Source organism: Bufo gargarizans, chromosome 2, assembly GCF_014858855.1.
Source record: "Bufo gargarizans isolate SCDJY-AF-19 chromosome 2, ASM1485885v1, whole genome shotgun sequence".
Classification (NCBI taxonomy): domain Eukaryota; kingdom Metazoa; phylum Chordata; class Amphibia; order Anura; family Bufonidae; genus Bufo; species Bufo gargarizans.
The window spans coordinates 213,533,402-213,555,425 of NC_058081.1; the positions used below are offsets into that span (position 1 = coordinate 213,533,402).

Sequence of the window (22,024 nt, forward strand, 5' to 3'; positions counted from 1 at the left end):
CTCTGGCGACTGGCACATGATATAGGGGGGGCTCTGGCGACTGGCACATGATATAGGGGGGGCTCTGGCGACTGGCACATGATATAGGGGGGGCTCTGGCGACTGGCACATGATATAGGGGGGGCTCTGGCGACTGGCACATGATATAGGGGGGGCTCTGGCGACTGGCACATGATATAGGGGGGGCTCTGGCGACTGGCACATGATATAGGGGGGGCTCTGGCGACTGGCACATGATATAGGGGGGGCTCTGGCGACTGGCACATGATATAGGGGGGGCTCTGGCGACTGGCACATGATATAGGGGGGGCTCTGGCGACTGGCACATGATATGGGGGGGCTCTGGCGACTGGCACATGATATAGGGGGGGCTCTGGCGACTGGCACATTAAATAGGGGGGACTCTGGCGACTGGCACATGATATAGGGGGGGCTCTGGCGACTGGCACATGATATAGGGGGGGCTCTGGCGACTGGCACATGATATAGGGGGGGCTCTGGCGACTGGCACATGATATGGGGGGGCTCTGGCGACTGGCACATGATATAGGGGGGGCTCTGGCGACTGGCACATTAAATAGGGGGGACTCTGGCGACTAGCACATGATATAGGGGGGGCTCTGGCGACTGGCACATGATATAGGGGGGGCTCTGGCGACTGGCACATGATATAGGGGGGGCTCTGGCGACTGGCACATGATATAGGGGGGGCTCTGGCTACTGGCACATGATATAGGGGGGGCTCTGGCGACTGGCACATGATATAGGGGGGGCTCTGGCGACTGGCGCATGATATAGGGGGGGCTCTGGCGACTGGCACATGATATGGGGGGGCTCTGGCTACTGGCACATGATGGGGGGCTCAGGCTACTGGCACATGATATAGGGGGGGCTCTGGCTATTGGCACATGATATAGGGGGGCTCTGGCTACTGGCACATGATATAGGGGGGGCTCTGGCGACTGGCACATGATATAGGGGGGGCTCTGGCGACTGGCACATGATATGGGGGGGCTCTGGCGACTGGCACATGATATGGGTGGCTCTGGCGACTGGCACATGATATGGGGGGGCTCTGGCTACTGGCACATGATATAGGGGGGGCTCTGGCTACTGGCAAATGATATAGGGGGGGCTCTGGCTACTGGCACATGATGGGGGTGGTCCTCTGGCTACTGGCACATGATATGGGGGGGGGCTCTTGTTACTGACACATGGTGGGGGGCTCCTATTACTGGCACATGATTGGGGGCATCTATGAGGGCACATTTTGCCGGCACATTATTGGGAGACATCTATGGGGGCACTTATTACTGGCACATTATTGGGGGAACTTATTACTGGCACATTATTGGTGGACACTATAGGGACATCTACTGAGGCCACAAAGAACGGTTATTTTATATGGGGGCTTTGTATAGAGGCATTTATTACTGGGACACATTATGGTGGGTACTATGGGGAAGGGGGGAGAGGACTACTATGGGGTCATCTACGGGGGCACTGAGAAGGGGTATTTTATACTGGTACATTATGGGGGGCACTAGGAGGGAGGGGGGAGAGGAGCACTCTAGGGACATTTACTGAGGTCACTATATAGGGGTATTTTATACTGGTACATTATGGGGGCACTATGGGGACATTAGCTCGACTAGGGGCATTACAAGGGGGTATTTTTTGCACTGTCACATTATAAGGGGAATTATTTCTACTGGGGGGGGACATTATGGTGGGCTTTATTACTCCCCCCATGGTATGACCCCCTAGTAGCAGCACCAGCCTCTCCCTGCTCTGCTATCCCTCTGCCCCTTCTCCAAATCCTTATTATGAAATCTTTCTCATTAGGATTAAACACATCAGCTCTGCTGAGCCCCCAGCCAAGTGTGGAAGTGGCGTCCGAGATCCCCAAGGGTCAAGCCAAGTAACTGTAAGTTTTCATATGAAATATGTCTTGCACCCCTGGATGTAAACTGTTCGGGGATCAGAACATGGACATGTGAGAGCCAGGGCGGAGGACCAGAACGACGGGGACCAGGTAAGTTCTTCTTTTTACGGAGGTAGGCTGCAGGCAGTACAGAAACAGGTTTTATTCCCAAAGATACCATTTAATGAGAAAAAAACTGATCTACAAGGAATTTTGAATTTTGGGATAAAATGCAAAATACACAAGGAGACACAATGAAGGTATGGGAACAAATGATCGCACTATTGATCATTCTTCCCCCGATTCGCATAAAACGTTGTTCTAATACTGTACGGAGCAGGATCTCCATACAGTATTAAAAGGTATTGGCTCAGATCAGCAGAAGTTATTGCTTTGCGAAGTCTCGCGAGACTTTGCAAAGCAATAACTTCGGCTCATCTGAGCCAATACATTCTAATACTGTATGGAGATCCTGCTCCGTAGAGTATTAGAACAACGTTTTATGCGAATTTGATTCGCTCATCCCTAATCCCCATACAGAGCGCATGATAACAGCATGTAAATGCAACTGAATGCGATGATCTGAAATGAGCGGTTCATTTTCAATCATTGTCCTGTGTATCAGCACATGTAACCAGTGGAGTAGCGTGGGGTGGGCGCAAAATTTTAAGGGGCGCTAGGCAAAGTGAGGCGATTGCCCCAGGCGGCGCGGCCCTGCTCACAAGTGGAAGGCGGCAGCAGGGCACAGGGAGATGAGCGTTTCCATTGTGGAAGCGCTCATCCCTATAGTCATCTGTATCGCCGTCCTCACAACAGCAATACAGATGGATGAGCTGTGGGGCAGGGGACAGGCGTCTCCCTTCCCCGTTCCTCTGATAGGCTGGCGCGATGACAGCCTGCCAGCCTGAGCCGCACAGCGCGGGACACAGGCTGGAAGAGGCCTGCATCGTATCACTGCTATGGAGGGAAGTGTTTATTTTTTTTATATGGTACAATACCGGCTACTGGCACATGATTGTGTGGCCATCTATGGGGGGCACTTGTTACTGGCATGTGATTGGGGGCCATCAATGGGAGGCACTTCTCACTGGCACATGATTGGGGGCATCTATGGGGGCACTTACTGGCACATTATTGGTGGGCATCTATGGGGGCACATCTTACTGGCACATTATTGGGGGGCACTTACTGGCACATTATTGGGGGTACTTTTTACTGGCACATTATTGGGTGGAACTATGGGGGCACTTCTTACTGGCACATTATTAGGAGCACTATGGGGGCATCTACTGAGGCCACAAAGGAGTATTTTACATGAGGGGCTCTGTATAGGGGCATTTTATACTGGGACACATTATGGTGGGTACTATGGAAAAGGGGGGAGAGGAGTACTATGGGGTCATCTACGGGGGCACTAAGAAGGGGTATTTTATACTGGTACATTATGGGGGGCACTAGGAGGAAGGGGGAGAGGAGAACTATGGGGGCATTTACTGGGGGCACTATATAGGGGTATTTTATACTGGCACATTATGGGGGCACTATGGGGACATTAGCTCAACTGCTGGCATTAAAAGGGGGTATTTTTTCCAGTGTCACATTATAAGGAGAATTATTACTACTGGGGAGCATTATGGTGGGCTTTATTACTACTGGGGGTCTATGGGGAACATGATTACTAGTATCGGCACTATGGGAGCATTATTACAGTGGGGACATGGTGGGGGTCCTGTAGGAGCACTATTACTACCATGTGTGCTCTAGCAGAGAATTATTCCTATTAATGGGACTTTTGGGAGCACTATTGCTGTGGGGGCCCCTTGGCAGAGTATCAGCTTACCACAATTACTTTTGGGGGACGTTATGTTTACACTATTAGTGTCAGGGGCACTATTTGCTGGGCGCAGTTATTTTAGGGCACTGTGTTCCAATAATTATTGAAGGGCACTATCTGTATGGTACTACTATTATCAGGGGGTTTATCTGTTTCTGCAGTATAGTATTGGGGAGCACAGTGGCACAGTATTAGGGGCAATAGGATGATTTGTCCAGAAGATGGGAGGATGATGGAAAAGTAGTAAACTAAGATTTTTTTTTTTGTCAAACTGCAGTGAGGAGAAATGGCTGAAAAATGGTGCTCTGGTCTGAAGGGAGAAGATGAGGAAAGAGAACATCTACATCAAAGAGACGTCACTGGATGTAAGAGGTACGGGGCGCTGTATTACCCTGTATGTTCTGTAGTGATAGGTGGACATAGAATTTGTCCCATACTGCCTCAGCCCGTCCCCAGACTTCAGGTCACACTGTGCGTGTTCTAAATTCTGGGGGCTCAAACCCATCTACTACATTATCTGTACTCAGAGAGTTATCACTGTGTCATCTGTAGTGTTACATAGGACTGCAAGTGACATCTACTACATTATCTGTACTCAGAGAGTTATCACTGTGTCATCTGTAGTGTTACATAGGACTGCAAGTGACATCTACTACATTATCTGTACTCAGAGAGTTATCACTGTGTCATCTGTAGTGTTACATAGGACTGCAAGTGACATCTACTACATTATCTGTACTCAGAGAGTTATCACTGTGTCATCTGTAGTGTTACATAGGACTGTAGGTGACATCTACTACATTATCTGTAAAAAAAAAAAAAGGGGGCGTGGCCACAGGTTGGGGTGGGGGGTGGCGCATGTAACTAGGACACTAGCCCGCTTGGTTATCGGATCCCTGCACTTTGCTACAGTAATGGATCTGCTGTGTATTTGCATCGCAAGGCGCTTCTTCTGACATGGAAATACGGTACGGACAAGATGCTGACAAATGTACTGGGACTTTTTATTCCAAGGTAAATAGTAGCGTCCAATACCTCATTATCCTGAAGGTTGAGAGTCTGCAGAAATTCCAGCCCCTCCAGCCCTTCCAGACTGCCGATCTGGTTACAGGAGAGGTCCAGCGTTTGTAATGAGGTGAGGTTTTCCAAGCCAGTGATGTTCTTAATTTGATTTGAAGCCTTGAACATAAAGGTTGTGTCAGAATGATAAAAAAAGAAAGTTTAATAATTTTTTTAACAAGATACTTGCACCAATCTCAACACTGTCATAGAGTGAAGGATTATTTCTTTCACTCGCTTATACAGTCTCATAGACTCTTCCAAATAATATTCCTTAGAAGGTAATCCAATATTTCCCCCTTGTCTGCCGGCTTCTCTATAAGGTTGGTTGGGCACATAACCATTTGAATGCCTGTCTCTCGCCCACTGGTAAATTACATACTGAGGGGGGTGTCCTATTTCAGAGGGGGTGTCCTGTCTGCTGCAGCAAGTGGCAGCTGAAGGATGGAAGTGAGCAAGTGCTTCCATCTCAGTGAGCAGGACAAAGAAATTAGAAAAAGAGAAAACAGCAGGGGGCGCTATACAAATAGATTTAATTGAATAACTCATTAGCTATAATATATTTTTAATTAAATGCAATTACAAAAGGTATTTAGATGCAGGTACTGGTTTGAAAACTGTAGAATATTACTCGTGAGACAACCCCTTTAAATGTTGAGGGTACACCTCGTAAAAATCTCTCTGTTTCATTGATAGGCAATAGCATATGGTTATCTGGCACACCCATGAGTGCGCACAATAGTTCCTTATCCGCATGCAAAAAATCTGTACAAACACTAAGGAGCACATTTATTAAGAGTGGCGTTTTAGACACTGGTCTTAATAAGCCCCAAATCTGGCGGTGGGTCTGCCAGAGTTATGAAGAGGCGCTGGCGTCTCCATAACTTTGGCGCATCCACCGCTGCTTCTAAATGTAAGACAGCTTCCTAGCTGTCTTATATTTAGAGCATTTTCTACCTCTAAAACAGGTGTAAAAAAAGAGTAAAAGACCTTCCCCGCCCACTTTTTTTAGACCTGGAGTGGGCACTGGTGCCTTTTACAAGGAAAAAAAAATGTGTGTGAAGGATACCTAAAAGGTATAAAATAACCACATATTAGGACGAGCAATCCTGAAATTTACAGTAAGCATATTAATTCGTACAAAGTATACCCGTGACTTTGCATTACATATGTTAAAGAGGTTTTCCCATCTTAGACAATGGGGCATGTCGCTAGGATATGCCCCCATTGTCTGATAGGTGCGAGTCCCACCTCTGGGACCCGCACCTATAAGGAGAACGGAGCCGGGGAGAATTGTGGCTGGATGACCCTGGGTTTCCTGTGGTCTGTCCACCACCAGGCGCAGCTCTCCGCCTCTCCCATTGAAGTGAATGGGAGCGCACCGTGCATTCACGGCCACTGCTCCCATTCATTTCTATGGGGCTGACAGAAATAGCTGAGCCAGTACTCGGCTATTTTCGGCAGCTCCATAGAAATGAATGGAGGGCGGGTGCGCACTCCTCAACTTTCTCCGCTCCGTTCTCCTTGTAGGTGCAGGTCCCAGAGGTGGGACCCACACCTATCAGACAATGGGAGCATATCCTAGCGATATGCCCCCATTGTCTAAGATAGGATAACCCCTTTAATGTGAAACATTTCATTTGGACTTCGATTCTCTAGAAATAAATAAAAAATTACACTGTTGATATCTGTCTGCTCAGATATTATATCCCCACTATAAGCCAGAGAAGAATGTCCATACAAAGAGGGTCTCTTTGGGCTCCTCATGTTTCATATTACTGTAAACATTTGGGTTTATAATACGTCTACTTTTGTACGCTTTTTTCACAAAAGAATGATTAAAAATAAATAAATTAATTAAAAAAAAAAAAAAAAAAAAAAAAAAAAAACAATATAAATAAAAATATTGAAAAAGCAAAGAGCGTCTTCTGCTCTCTTGGACTCAACAAATAATACATTTACATGGACGTCCGTTAATTTGAATGGGCACCATGCAACACTGGGAAAATGTCCAGTCACTGATGGTCTCCCTGGCAATAACAGCTGCTCCACAGGATAAGTATTGTAACCCGCTATTATGGTCAACCAACATGACAAGTAGCACCCCTTCAATTTCTAGTCAACTTAGGTGCTCAGCCCATTCACCTCTCCTGATGATCCTCAGCAGCTTCTTCCTGTCAATCCATGTATAGACTGCCAATCACTAATTGTACAATTCTAGTTCCTTAAACGAACTCCAAACCTGGATCCTCCTTTAGCCTGGCAACGGAAATAATGCATGATGGTTTCCAGCTCTACTCCAGCTGGCACACCCACTACCTTTGCTCCATCAATCCCAATAGACTGTTAGCTTCTGTTTCTATTACTAATAACTTGTTAATCCAGCTATCGCCATGCCCCGATGTGTTATACGCGCCATCATATTATACATCAGCTATCATCTGCATTCTGCGTACCAGGCTCAGTGTTCTGATGGGCAAGTCACCAAACCCGCTCATGGTATAGATATTATTGTGAGCCAAGTTGACGTGTTTCATACTGGTGCATTTTTCCAAGCCTATGATTTCTTGTATGTTATTATCTGACAAGAAAAGAAGTTAAGGGAATAACACTTATAGGTACAGGTAGTAAGAATTTGAAAGCTAGGAGAATGTCTTGATAGAATTTATAGCCATACGTTTTGCATTAAAGGGGTTATCCGACCCCTAAAATCACCCGGGCCGCTCACACACACAATGTACTTACCCCGTTCCCCTGCTGTATCTCCCTGTCACCTGGATGAAAACATCCGCCAGCCAATAGCAGGCTAGGGAGGCTCGTCCCTGTCGAGGCTCCCCCCCCCCCCCCGATGCTTGATGGGAGATGCAGCAGCGGCCGTGCAGGCGTCAGAAGCAATGCATGTGCTGGGGAGCGAGGTAAGTACATTGTGTGTGAGGGGCACGGGCATATGGAGGGGCATTTCAGCGGTTGGATAACCCCTTTAAGTCCCCCTAATAGAGGATGATTTTCTAACACATGGAGATTTTTATATAGAAATAAACTAAATACAATAACTAAATAAATAAGTCGTCTAAGGTGTGAATTCCGGGGGGCTGTAGACAATGTCACAAATTAGCCGGACACAAAGTGCAGCATGTAGCAGTTTGTGTCCGGCAGATTCTCTGCACTGCCTACATCACCGCTGGACCACATTATGGAGCCAGCGAGCATTCTGTCGTCCTCCAGCAGTGCCGGATCCAGCAAATTCCGGCACGCTGTTATTTGCCAGAACAGCCTGCCAGAATTCACACAACGGGTGTGAAACTAGCCTAATGTGCCGAGTGATATGACACAGTTCTATGTGCCTAAGGCCTCATGCACACGGACGTTTTTTTTCACGGTCCGCAAAACGGGGTTCCGTTGGTCCGTGATCCGTGACCGTTTTTCCGTCCGTGGGTCTTCCTTGATTTTTGGAGGATCCACGGACATGAAAAAAAAGTCATTTTGGTGTCCGCCTGGCCGTGCGGAGCCAAACGGATCCGTCCTGAATTACAATGCAAGTCAATGGGGACGGATCCGTTTGATGTTGACACAATATGGTGCCATTTCAAACGGATCCGTCCCCATTGACTTTCAATGTAAAGTCTGGAGTTCTGTTATACCATCGGATTGGAGTTTTCTCCAATCCGATGGTATATTTTAACTTGTAGCGTCCCCATCACCATGGGAACGCCTCTATGTTAGAATATACTGTCGGATATGAGCTACATCGTGAAACTCATTTCCGACAGTATATTCTAACACAGAGGCGTTCCCATGGTGATGGAGACGCTTCAGGTTAGAATATACAAAAAAACTGTGTACATGACTGTCCCCTGCTGCCTGGCAGGTGCTGCCAGGCAGCAGGGGGCAGACCCCCCCCCCCCCTGTTTTTAACTCATTGGTGGCCAGTGGGCCCCCCCTCCCCTGTTGTTAACTCGTTGGTGGCCAGTGTGCGCACCCCCCTCCCTCCCTCCCTCTATTGTTTTAATACATTGGGGCCAGTGTGCGCGCCCCCCCAACCCCCCCTCCCTCCCTCTATTGTTTTAATACATTGGGGCCAGTGTGCGCGCGCCCCCCCAACCCCCCCTCCCTCCCTCTATTGTTTTAATACATTGGGGCCAGTGTGCGCGCGCCTCCCCCAACCCCCCCCCCCCCCTCCCTCCCTCTATTGTAATCATCATCGGTGGCAGCGGAGTGGAAGATTTTCATACTTACCTGGCTGCTGGCTGCTGCGATCTCTGTGTCCGGCCGGGAGCTCCTCCTACTGGTAAGTGACAGGTCTGTGCGGCGCATTGCTGTCACTTACCAGTAGGAGGAGCTCCCGGCCGGACGCAGACATCGCAGCAGCCAGCAGCCAGGTAAGTATGAAAATCTTCCACTCCGCTGCCACCGATGATGATTACAATAGAGGGAGGGAGGGGGGGGGGGGGGGGTTGGGGGGGCGCGCGCACACTGGCCCCAATGTATTAAAACAATAGAGGGAGGGAGGGAGGGCGCGCGCACACTGGCCCCAATGTATTCAAACAATAGAGGGAGGGAGGGAGGGGGTGCGCACACTGGCCACCAACGAGTTAACAACAGGGGGAGGGGGCCGCACAATGATATTCAAACTGGGGAGGGGGGGGGGGGTCTGCCCCCTGCTGCCTGGCAGCCCTGATCTCTTACAGGGGGATATGATGGGGTTAATTGTACTATCATATCCCCCTGTAAGAGATCGGGTGCTGCCAGGCAGCAGGGGGCAGTCTTGTACAAAGTTTGCAGTGTATTCTAACTAGAAGCGTCCCCATCACCATGGGAACGCTTCTGTGTTAGAATATACTGTCGGAAATGAGTTTTCACGAAGTGAAAACTTAGATCAGAAAAAGCTTTTATGCAGACGGATCTTCGGATCCGTCTGTATAAAAAGCAACCTACGGCCACGGATCACGGACACGGATGCCAATCTTGTGTGCATCCGTGTTCTTTCACGGACCCATTGACTTGAATGGGCCCGTGAACCGTTGGCCGTGAAAAAAATAGGACAGGTCATATTTTTTTCACGGCCAGGAAACACGGCTCACGGATGCGGCTGCCAAACGGTGCATTTTCCGATTTTTCCACGGACCCATTGAAAGTCAATGGGTCCGTGAAAAAAAACGGAAAACGGCACAACGGCCACGGATGCACACAACGGTCGTGTGCATGAGGCCTTATAGAGCCTCAAAAAATGTAGGAAAACACTAAAAGCGGCAGGGGAGAAAAGTGGTATGACTTTTAAAATTATTTTATTACATTTTCTGCTGCTACCTGAGTAATAATTTAAAGGGGTTATGCAAATGAAATTACAGTACATGATCTCTTTCTTACAAGGCTAGAGCCAGCCCCATACATCCCCAAACATTGCTCCAATTGCCACGTTAGATTTATTTTAAAATGTCAGCTCAGGAGGTGTGTCCTTTCTCATGGGACGTGTCCTTTCTCATGGGACGTGTCCTTTCTCATGGGACGTGTCCTTTCCCAGAGGGCATGTCTTTCATGCTGTAGCTCTTTCCCTGTAACTGCCACAGCTTCTAACAGCAGATACAGCTAAAGATTTAAACTGAGCATGTGTGACCACCTCAATGAGGTGGACAGAGAAAGAAGGAAAAGAAAAAAAACAGCAGGTGGCACTATACAGATAGATTTCAGTGAACTCGGTGGCTATACTAAATTTTCTAATTACATGCAAATAAAAATTATTCAGAACCAGGTGCTGGTTGGAAAAATGTGAAACATTTTTTGTGGGACAATCCCTTTAACTCACACAACCCCTTTAAAATTTTAGTATGCTACATTTGTTTACTTAGGGAATAATATTACACCTCAATTATATTATCTGAGCTGTGAGTGGTAATATCACAAATTATATAGAGAATGGTAAGTATCAAGGTGATATTTTATATTTCTCCAGCCGTACGAAGTCAGATAAATTCAGTGTAGTTACAAAAAGGATACTATTTAGTATCAGCGTTGTCAGAGATCTGTGTGCTGATAAATCCTTCATACTGGTTATATTATTGAACGACAAATCCACTACCTGAAAATAAAAGGTGAAAATAAATTATGCCTTGGTACATAGCAAGTCAAACACAGAAATCGCTCACCATCTTCCCACATGTATGTAGATAGTTGCGCCCCAATCAATGAACACAGGAAGCGATTGCTGGCTTCCAGTCGTCAAGCCACCATAGAAGAGAAAAAAGGTTTGCCTGCGCTACTTGGATAAAATTCCTTATTTATTTAACGTGTACCTGAGTTTTCAAAAAAATAAGTTTGCATAACTGCTGTGCTTCATTGTAGAATCATAACAGTAAAGCAGGAGGTCTTTTTAAAGTTTCCCTAATGTCTTATTCCCTGTTTCATTTGCACAGCTAGATGCATTTCTCTCACAAGCAGGGGATGTCACCCTTCTATGAAATCTGCCAGTACGGTACTGCTGTGACCTCACTTCTCACTATGTGTTTTTTTTTTCTAGGGAGCTCAGAAAGCTGACAAGAAGGGAGAGATTGGACTTACAGACACACTGAAGCTTCTCTGTTCTTCTGAATCTGTGTAGAAGCAGTTCTTCTATCAGGCTCAGGAGCTCAGCTAGCTCTGACATGCCCCCATTTCCTGTGAACTGTCTTCTGCATCTCCGTTACTAGGGACGGATCTTGCCTGACAACAGGCAGTGTACTGCAAATTAGGTGGAAGACCCCTAGTCGTCATGATGACTTCATAGCTTTTTTTTTTTTTTTTCAGGTGGATGCAGGCAGATTTTTTTAATGAAGTGATTTACAAATCGTGCTAGTTACACCACTCTATATTGAATGAAATTGTGTGAAAGTACAGTGACTCTTTAAATTCCATTAAAATCACAAAAATCACAATGTCCAAGATGGATGGTGCGATTTTTGGGATTTTAATGGAATTTAAATTAATAAGGAAGTTTTATTTAAGCAGTGCGGAGAAACCTTTTTCCTATTATTATTTTACATACTGTATATACACCATATACAAAAAGAAATGCCTTGTACAATTTGCCTGTATGATGACTATATATGTACAGAATCTATCTTAATCAGCGGCACTGTTACCTTTTACCTGCACTGCGTCGTGCTTACCATCAGATTCTTGGGGGGGTTGAAGTCGAAGAACGTGCTCAGCCTATTCTTTGAAGCATTTAGCTCAGTCAAGTATGGCATGTAACTGACACAAGACAAATCTAGAGACAAATGGAAGCACCCATATGAATTCATATTTTCTATATATATATATATATATATGTCATTGTTCTTTCTTTTTGGATGCATGTAAGAGGTGGCTGGTACGTCTTTTCTACCACTGCGGATGCACTGAGGGAGAGTCAGAATAACTAGTATAAAGGACGAGTGGAGGAGAGCCTCCTCGAAACAAAGCCGGAAATGAGAGGTGTAATAGAAGTGGTCATCACTAGAGTGCTGTATACCACCGTCTGACAGGTCACAGCCTGAGACACTGTACCAGCTCCTCAAGTAACTGCACCCCATCGGTTTCAGAGAAAGCTATTCTAAGCCTAGGTTTACACGTTCAGCTTTTCTATAAGGATACATATAAAGAGGCTGAGTCTTCACTCCTGTCTTTGGCTTCAAAAACTGCAAGAAAAACATGAATGTGTAAACCCAGCCTAAGGCCTCATGCACACGACCGTATTTTGTTTCCGTGTCCGTTCCGTTTTTTTTGCAGATATGATGCGGACCCATTCATTTCAATAGGTCCGCAAACAATGCGGACAGCAGATCGTGTGCCTCAGTATGTTCGCTCCGTTGCTCCGCAAAAAAAATTGTGCATGTCCTATTTTTTTCTAGTTTGCGGACAAGGATAGGCATTATTACAATGGATCCGCAAAAAAAAAAAAAAAAAACGGATCTGCAAAAAAAAAACGGATGCCATACGGAACGTCATCCGTTTTTTTTTTTGCGGATCCGCAATTTGCGGACAAGGATAGGCATTTATTACAAGGGATCTGTGGGAAAAAAAACGGATCCTCAAAAAAAAAACAGTTGCCTCATCCGTTTTTTTTTTAGCGGACGCAAAAAACAACTGTCGTGTGCATAAGGCTCTAATTTTGAAGTTAACAGTCATTAAAGTTCATTACAAGCAGAAATTTAGGACAGACCCCTGTACATATCCTGATAGCTTGAGTCTACTAGGGTGTAAAGCAGTGGAGCAGAAAACTCATTTCCACATAGTCTCCTCCCTGCTGTCCCCCCCGTCAGATGACTTCACATTCACTTCTCTGTTTTCTGTCCCCTACAGTGGTCCAAGATACATACCAGTAATGTCATTGCAGGACACATCCAACTTCTGTAGGTGGATGTAACTACTGAGAATCTGGATATTGTGTAATTTACTATCCTGGGGATAAGAATAGAATGATAAAAAACAAGATGGAAGTGACATGAGACAATGCAGGACAGCTATAATTCCATTATACTTATGTATACTATATGGAAAAAAGGATTTGGACACATCTCTTAATCACTGATTTTCAGTCAGTCCCATTACCACAGGTGTATAAAATCCAGCCCCTAGCCGTGCAGTCTGCCTTTACACACATACTTGAAAGAATGGGTCATTTTAAAGAACTCATGGAATTCCGTCGTGGTATTGTAGGACGCCAACGCTGCAACGAGTCAGCTCATGAATTTACTTCCCTCCTAGATATTCCAGCAAGAACAGTGCAGCACAATATATTGCCCCAAAAGCAGCCCCTCTGTGGTGGCCATCAATAGACGCCGTTTTCTTTCCTCCTCCTCCAGTTCTCTCTGATTAAGATATGGTGCAGGGGCTTAGGAGGCGAGACGCGGGCCACAGCAGTTGAATTCAGGATAGCGGTCGCTGGCTGGGTACATAAGTATCCGATTCTCACAGTGTTAATTACCGCTGAGAGCTCAATATGTACCAGGCCAGTGGCAGAGAAGAAGGACTTGGGCGGCGCTCTGGGCATCAGCCCACCAGGAACTTTCTCTGTAAGGTCTATGGCCAATCCGTCCCTGCTGCCTCTTCTGACATAAAATAATATAGGTTAGAGGAGGCTTCATATTCTTTGTAGTGCTGAAAGTGGAAGATAACTGGTGTGCCCTAGACATCTGCTGACAAATCAGCTTTGGACTGTATGTTAAGGCGCCTGCACATGGTGCAGCCCATGTGCAGTAACCTCATGGGGATGACTGCTAAGACATGGCAAGTGCAGGTGCAGCTCTGCAATTTGGGGTAATACGCATTTATCATGGCTGGTTTTAAAGCCAAAACCAGTGGTAATCTGACCAAAAGCCTGAATGGAACGTTAAAGCAAAAACTATTTTTTATTTTATTTAATCAATAAATCCTATAAAACCATAGGGTATATAACCCAGATGAAATCTCAAAATCAGGAGTGTGAGGTATATGGATATTAACCCACACCACTCTATATCGTGATAATGTATTAGAAGGTAGGGATGCTGAACGCTTGAGATACTTTTTTTTATACCATTTTGCATTTATGGATTCATTTCATTATTTTTACGCCACGTCACATTTATTATCTCAGGTCATTACGTCTGCAGTGGTGATCTCAGGTCATTACGTCTGCAGTGGTGATCTCAGGTCATTACGTCTGCAGTGGTGATCTCAGGTCATTACGTCTGCAGTGGTGATCTCAGGTCATTACGTCTGCAGTGGTGATCACAGGTCATTACGTCTGCAGTGGTGTCCTACATATATATTTGACTCGTTTTTTCATGAAATTTGGTGTTGGAGGAGTACTAAACTTTAAATTGAATGTCATTTTTTTCCAAGTCCACTAACGGACATGAAGCTAGGAACATTTGATAACATACATATAATCCAAGCCATATAGGGTAATAACAACAGGCTACCTATGTGGTCACACCTCTGGTGTAGACCAGTACATCATGGCGATCGGGGGGGGGTACGTCATGGTGCGTTCCATTCTTTACAGCATTTGGCGGTGACATTCTCTGCTGTCTTGCCAATTTGTGCAATAAAAGGAGCAGAGAATCTTTTCAGGCTTTAGGATACTGTTTGTCTAGTTGTGGGATTTGTGCGGAACATTAGAATTCCTCACTTGGCCTCTGGTGAGAAGGAACATTCCCTGGATGGAGATATCGGAGGCTTTGAAAGCACATTTCGGATAAAACATTCTCCTCTATTTCCAATATAACAATAACAGCAGGAGCTTATTATGTCCCATGATCCCTCATGTATTTTTCTACTAAGCACAGCGTAAGTCAGCAGAGGACACTATCTTGGAGCATGATGTGACAAGATCACGCTGAAAGCCACATTCTAGCTGCATTAAACAGTCCACATCTTCCGAGGGCTGATTGGATATTATTACTTATTTTTGACAGTCTGCTGCATTGAGATCCCAGCAGCAGAGCTCAACTGCTTTTCAAGCGTCCATAGTTGGACCCTGGAGAAGTAGATGATCTTTTTGTTCCTTTAATTTTGAAATTGTTAATGTACATTTCATACATTTAGAAAGCAGCTGTACCTTTAGCGTGCCTTGACAAAAAGAAACACACTCTTGAAGGCCTTCATAACTGAGGGCAGGAATAACTGGTGACTTACGTGAACTGACCCTGCCGTTTTGCTAAAATCTGTACTGAACAGCTACAGGGCAAGCACGCAAATGAAGTGGTCGTTCAGTAAAAAAAAAAAAAAAAAGTTAGATATGTTATAGAGACAGATCCAAAGGTTTGAACGGTGAGGGTCTGAACGATGAGTCCCACACCAATTGCTAGAACGAGGAGAGAGAAGCACACACATAATGTGCTCTCTCTCCTCACTGCAGAAGACAGAATTGAGACGGGCTCTTCGACTTCTATTGAGCCCGTCTCCTGTAGCGAGAAGGAAGAGCGCGATATAACAGCGTTTTCTCTCCTCGTTTTTAGTGATCGTGAGGGTCTCAGCGCTCAGACCTTCATCATTCAAAACTCTTCATATGTCTCTATGACATATTCAAAGTTTTACAAAATGTTAGTGACCCTTTAAATACAGAGCATGTGCCATGGAGTCATTATATTTATGAGCCGCCGGCTCTCCTCACCCACCTGCTGCTGGTTAGAGTAGGACGATAACTGTCAATCAGCTGTGAGGGGGGAGGGGGGGGAGAGCAAGGGGCTCATGAATATTAGGACTCCCTGGCGCACACTGTGTATTGAACAGTACAGTCTATTTAACAGGCTTTACCCACAAGCAGCATTTCTCACCTATCACTAGACAATGCCATAAATAACCGATGGGAGAAGGTCCCACCTTTCGGTGCCCCATCAGGATTCTACTGACCTCCATGGTGATGATGTGACTGGTTACTGCATAAGAAGTAAGAAGTTCTCTCCATCAATCTCTATGGATGTTATGGAAACAATCAGGTTGGCTGGCTGTTTTTGTAACTCCAGAAGACCATTGACTTGGCTCGAGAAAGCCACCACAGCTCAACATGAGCACCATTTCTCCATCCTCTCGATGCCTGCAGCAAGGTAGGCCTTGGGAGCCACATTCTCACAGACTTTTATGGCATACTGTAACATTTACACAGCGGATACTTACCGATAGGTTCAAATGTAGATAAACTTGCTCACTTCCAAGAGCTGAACGACCAAACACAGAGAGTCCTTCAGAAATCATTTCCTCCTTCAGCACACCATCAAATTGTTCCTAAAAGGTGAGAATTTACATCTGTTCACACATTTGCTGATAAAGAGTTAATATATCTCTATGTGTAATAGCAACAATTACAACAATATGCTGCTATGGACACATTTGATAAGATTTTTTTCATACTTTAGTGGTTACCTTGAGGTGAAAAAAAAGTTTCACTAAATTCCAGTCCGTAATCTTTATTCCTTCATGTTCAGATCCCCAGATATTAAGAAGCTCCTAGTTTTGAACTTTTCTCATGTCGTCACGTCCCTCCCAGTAATACACGTGTGAGTTATGTGCATTCTGGAGGGTGCATTGTGTTTGCTGTCCTAGTATGTACACTAGAGATGGCCTTGTGCATTCGCGATTTGGCGAACATTTGGCCATGTCCGACGGCGCCATATTCTTTTGCATTGCGCAGAACTTTGACCCATGACACATCCATCAGGTACAAGGAAAACGAATACGTCCCACGGCGCAAAATACCGTCAACCAGTCACCAGGATACCGTCAACCAGTCACCTTTTGTACCTGATAAAGGGGAGTGATTCCCCGAAACGCGTTGTATCGCTGCAATAAAAGATTCCTTTCCTGATCCTGGTGACTGGTTGATGGTATTTTGCGCCGTGGGACGTATTTGTTTTCCTTGTGCCAATTATCTTCTTGGGGACTCCAGGCATCTCCACTAAGAAGATCCTCTGTGATCCCGTGGCTGCAGACCATCATATCCAGGCTTTTATTAACGTGTCAGCTGCTGACAATAGTGCTGACAGTACAGGCTGCAGATGGCAACGCATAAGTCGCGGTAAGCCCAACACTCACCTAGGGACGACCGCCTTAAGAAAGCACCTGGCCTCCCATCACCGAACCCAGCGGGAGCAACGCCGTCAGAACCCACAAAGCCACACTCCCAGCGCTCCACGTCCTGCCTCTTCTCCTTCTCCTCTCATTTGTCCTCCACTCCACCTTCCACCATGCCGTCGTCGAGTGTAAAAAGTTGACGCCGGATAACCCTCTTGCCCAACGGCTGACCGCTGGCTTGTTGGAACTGCTAGTTCTCCAACTACTGCCATATAAACTGGTAGACTCGGAGGCCTTTAGAAAATGTGTGGCCATTGACAGACCGCAATGGAAGGTCCCCGGAAGGAAATATTTCTCCCAGAAGGGCGACCCAGAGCTATATGGCCACGTTCAGCGACAAGTGAATATATCTCTGGCACACAGTGTCGGTGCCAAGATACATCTGACCACAGACACGTGGTCTAGCAAACACAGGCAGGGAAGGTACATAACTTTTACTGCCCACTGGGTGAACCTTCTGAGGGCTGTCAAGCATGCAACTCGTGGCTCCCGTGTGAATTTGGTGTTGCCGCCAAGGATTGAAGGCAGGCCTGCCTCTTCTCCTCCTCCTACTCCATCCCCCGTCTCCTCCTCGGCTGACTCCTCCTTTTCCACTGCTACCGCCTCTTCCGCTGCGTCCCCCAAGCTCCCCAGATCCTATTTGACGTCCCAGGTCAGACGTTGCCATGCTGTGCTGCGGCTGTTGTGCCTGGAAGCCAAGAGCCACACCGGTCCTGCACTGCTTTCAGCTCTGCGGTTCACAGGCTGATCAGTGGCTAACCCCGCTCAATTTGACAGTTGGTAAAGTGGTGTGCGACAACGGTGCCAATCTGCTGAGCGCGCTGAAACAGGGCAAAATGACACACGTGCCGTGCATGGCACACGTCCTGAACTTAGTCGTGCAGCGATTCGTTGCCAAATACCCCGGGGTCCAGGACATCTTGCAGCAGGCCAGGAAAATCTCTGGCCATTTTAGAAGATCTTACACGGCCATGGCTCGCCTTGCTGATGTTCAGTGGTGACACCGCTGCCTGAAAAACGTCTGGTTTGTGACTGCCCGACGTGCTGCAACTCCACCTTGTATATGCTCGATAGGCTGCTCCAGCAGCAACGTGCCGTTAACGACTACCTGTACGAACTCTGCAGCCGGACAGGTTCGGGGGAGCTTGGTTTCTTTTCACTGCACCAGAGGCTGCTCATGAGCGACGCATGCAGACTTCTGCGGCCATTTGATGAGATCACCAAACTGGTCAGTCGCAACCAGAGCGCCATCAGTGACATTGTGCCTTACACCTTCTTTCTGGAGCGTGCATTGCGTTGTTTCATTGATCAAGCCATCGAGGAGCAGGAAGATGAGAAAGTCGTAATGCTGAATGAATTCCCAGTGGGGGCTACTCCATCTGAGACAAGTCAGCAGGAGTCAGAGGAGGATGGTGCATGGGGAGAGGAGGAGGAGTAGCAAGAAGAGCAGGCTTTAAACTTTTTGGGGATCCCTGGTGTTGTCCGTGGCTGGGGGGAGAAGACCGAGGACGACATTCTCCTGGGCGATAAGCAGAAGCCAGGGCGCTCCACCGCTTCCAATTTAGTACAAATGGGGGCCTTCATGCTCCAGTGTTTGAAGAGGGACCCCCATATAAAAAGCATAAAGGGCAAGGACCAGTACTGGGTGGCAACGTACTTAGACCCCCAGTACAAACACAGAATGGCAGACATGTTACCAGCATCACAAATCGCTGGCAGAATGCAGCATTTCCAGGCCTTGCTGTGAGAGATGCTGCATTCTGCTGTTGCGGGCGCTGGCAGAGGAATTTTCACCCACTTGCCTCTCTTCAAGTGTCCTGTCCGAAAGCATGTTCAGCACAGCAGGGGGGATCGTGACCGATAAGCACACTCGCCTAGCTCACGACAGTGTAGACTACCTCACATTTCTAAAAATGAATGAAGTATGGATCTCGGAGGAATTCAACACCTGTGACGACCACGTGTAATTGAATTTCCCCATGCCAGCCCACACATATTCGCCACCACCCAGAACAAAGAATGGTCCTTGTCTTATGAATATACAGCGGCATAAAAGGCCTTTTCTGTCAGGTAAATGCCCAATTTTGGTGGCCTCTACTCCAGTGGCCTACAGCAACATTTTTATCCAGTGACTGCCTACTGTACCTCCAGCCACATCATCACAAGTTCTTTTCTGTGAGGTGAATGCCTAATGTTTGGGGCCCATACTCCCGTGGCCTAAAATAAAAATTTTCTAGGCTCCAGCAGGGCACATTTTTAAGAGTTTCCCTTTAAGACGCATAAAAATGTCCCCTGATTAAAATACATATTTTTTGTGGGATTTTTTGCCAATGATCCCCCTTTGGTATGTCACTGTCCATGTTGTGGGACTATTTGTGCACTTCTTGTAAGTATTTGTCAAAATGTAGCTTCGCTTGTGTTGGCAAAAATCCTTGCACCGGCCCTGAGTGAAGGCGTTACACAGACTCTACAACAGCAAAGTGGTAGGATATATTTAATAATGGCTATTTAGAAAGTGGGCGTCAAAATGTAGCTTCGCTTGTGTTGGCAAAAATCCTTGCACCGGCCCTGAGTGAAGGCGTTACACAGACTCTACAACAGCAAAGTGGTAGGATATATTTAATAATGGCTATTTAGAAAGTGGGCGTCAAAATGTAGCTTCGCTTGTGTTGGCAAAAATCCTTGCACCGGCCCTGAGTGAAGGCGTTACACAGACTCTACAACAGCAAAGTGGTAGGATATATTTAATAATGGCTATTTAGAAAGTTGCTTAACTGCATTTAGGAAGCAAATAAACAATACAAAATACAAAGGTGTCTATATCCTTTCCTACAATATTTCTATTTTCTAAGTGTCATTTTAGCTAATGGTGGAGGTCATCCTTTAATGCTATCTTCTTATTCAGAAGATTAATTCCGATTACCATTTACCCAGGAACCCCATGAAGAGGGTTTCTAGTTTTATGTACTCAGTCTAAAGCATGTATAGCATTCCCCTGACAAGGCCTGCATTAACCATTTACAGTCCTTACAGAGCCATATTACTGCTGTGTGGTGCCATAGCACCAGACACTACTCCAACCATCTCTGCACTGACCAATGTTGGTGGTCACAGTGGATCCAGAGATCAGCTATAGATATGGTCTATACATATATAGCTGGAGTCTTACTGGCTTTCCTTTCTATATAAATAAGGCTTTTTCTGTAAAAAAAAATGCTTTAAAACTGACATATAGCTTATATGGATATTTTTACCTATCCAGAGGATAGGTCATCAGTTAAAGGGGTACTCCGAGCTTTTACTCCTGAGGACCTATCCTCAGGATAGGTCATCGATATCAGATCGGTGGGAGTCTTACAACCTGCACCCCTGCCGATCAGCTCTATGAGGAGGACACTTGGGAGGCATGGCTTAAATACCCCGAATTCACCAATTGCAGTGCTGTATTTATGCACGGCTGGATATGTCCTTATGGCTATGTTCAGACATGGTGAAAATCTGCAGTATTTTACTGAATCTGAGCCACATAATCTGCACAGGACTTGACCCGTGGTCGTGGTGCGAATTTTCAAGCAGCAGGACAGTTCATGCTGTGGATTTTGTTTGTGAATCTCATTGGCGGTATTTACGGTGTGAATTACGGTATGTAGATTTTTGTTGCTGGGAAATGCGGTCAGATATGCTGCATACCTGCCAGGTGTGCACACGCCCTATAGGCTTTCCCACCCCTGATCTCAGGACACATCATTAGGGAGATTAGTCGGTCTGGCCATCCTCAACTGCATTCCTGCTTATAGGGTCACTGACATGAGTGCTAGCTCTGCAGTCTACAGCAGTGCCCTCCCTGCTGGGAGTTGTAGTTAGCCAACTGTACAGGGATCACAGCTGGCTGGTAATACAATAGCTTGCTCTGATTCGTCTCCAGGCAGCACAGAGAGCGTCTTACCTCCATCTTGTCCTCCTCCTGCTCGCTGCTGTCACTGTCAGACTCCCTGGGGTCCCCACAGTAGTCAGGACTGGGAGTCCCCCAGCTGCTCCGCGCACTCTCCATGTCAGGCGCTCTTATGTGGGAGAACTCTTCCTGGAACGCAGGACTAAGCACCGCCACCGCCATGTCCCTCACCCACACTGCGGCTCAGCCTTTACTTCACCGTGCTGCCCTGGTGCCGGCCGCCATGTTGTGTACACACCGGTTACTAGGCGACCAGGACCCGGGCAGTGTCCGAGGAGCGATGCATGTCGGGAGCATGGCGGAGGTGCGACTGAACAGACGTGCGTCATTTCTGCGGTTCTTTGGTTTCTTTTTACACAATGGACAGCTTGTAAAAGTTTCTGTTAGAAGCTGCAAAGCAACAGAAATGAGGCTTTTTATTACCTCAGTTACATGGCTTCCCCAGTGAACCTAAGGTTTATATATATATATATATATATATATATATATATATCATAGGCATCGCTACAGGGGGGTCAATTGCCCCCCCCCCCTCCCCCCCCAGATCGCTACAGGGGGGTCAATTGCCCCCCCCTCCCCCCCAGATCGCTACAGGGGGGTCAATTGCCCCCCCCCCCTCCCCCCCAGATCGCTACAGGGGGGTCAATTGCCCCCCCCCTCCCCCCCAGATTCCCCTTTAAAACGC

At 46.6% G+C, this 22,024-nt stretch overlaps 1 protein-coding gene across 1 annotated transcript in view; it reads right to left on the minus strand.

Moving 5' to 3' along the window:
• Positions 1–21,576, minus strand: part of LRGUK (leucine rich repeats and guanylate kinase domain containing) — a 72,540-nt gene extending 50,964 nt beyond the window's left edge. The window contains exons 1-7 of the mRNA XM_044276734.1: positions 21,334–21,576; positions 16,434–16,541; positions 13,151–13,232; positions 11,960–12,060; positions 10,812–10,893; positions 7,274–7,398; positions 4,794–4,937 (exon numbers count right to left, since the gene is read on the minus strand). Of these exons, the coding sequence (XP_044132669.1) occupies positions 4,794–4,937; positions 7,274–7,398; positions 10,812–10,893; positions 11,960–12,060; positions 13,151–13,232; positions 16,434–16,541; positions 21,334–21,501 (810 nt within the window). The 5' untranslated portion in view covers positions 21,502–21,576. The remainder of the gene's footprint in view (positions 1–4,793; positions 4,938–7,273; positions 7,399–10,811; positions 10,894–11,959; positions 12,061–13,150; positions 13,233–16,433; positions 16,542–21,333) is intronic.
• Positions 21,577–22,024: the final 448 nt, after the last annotated feature.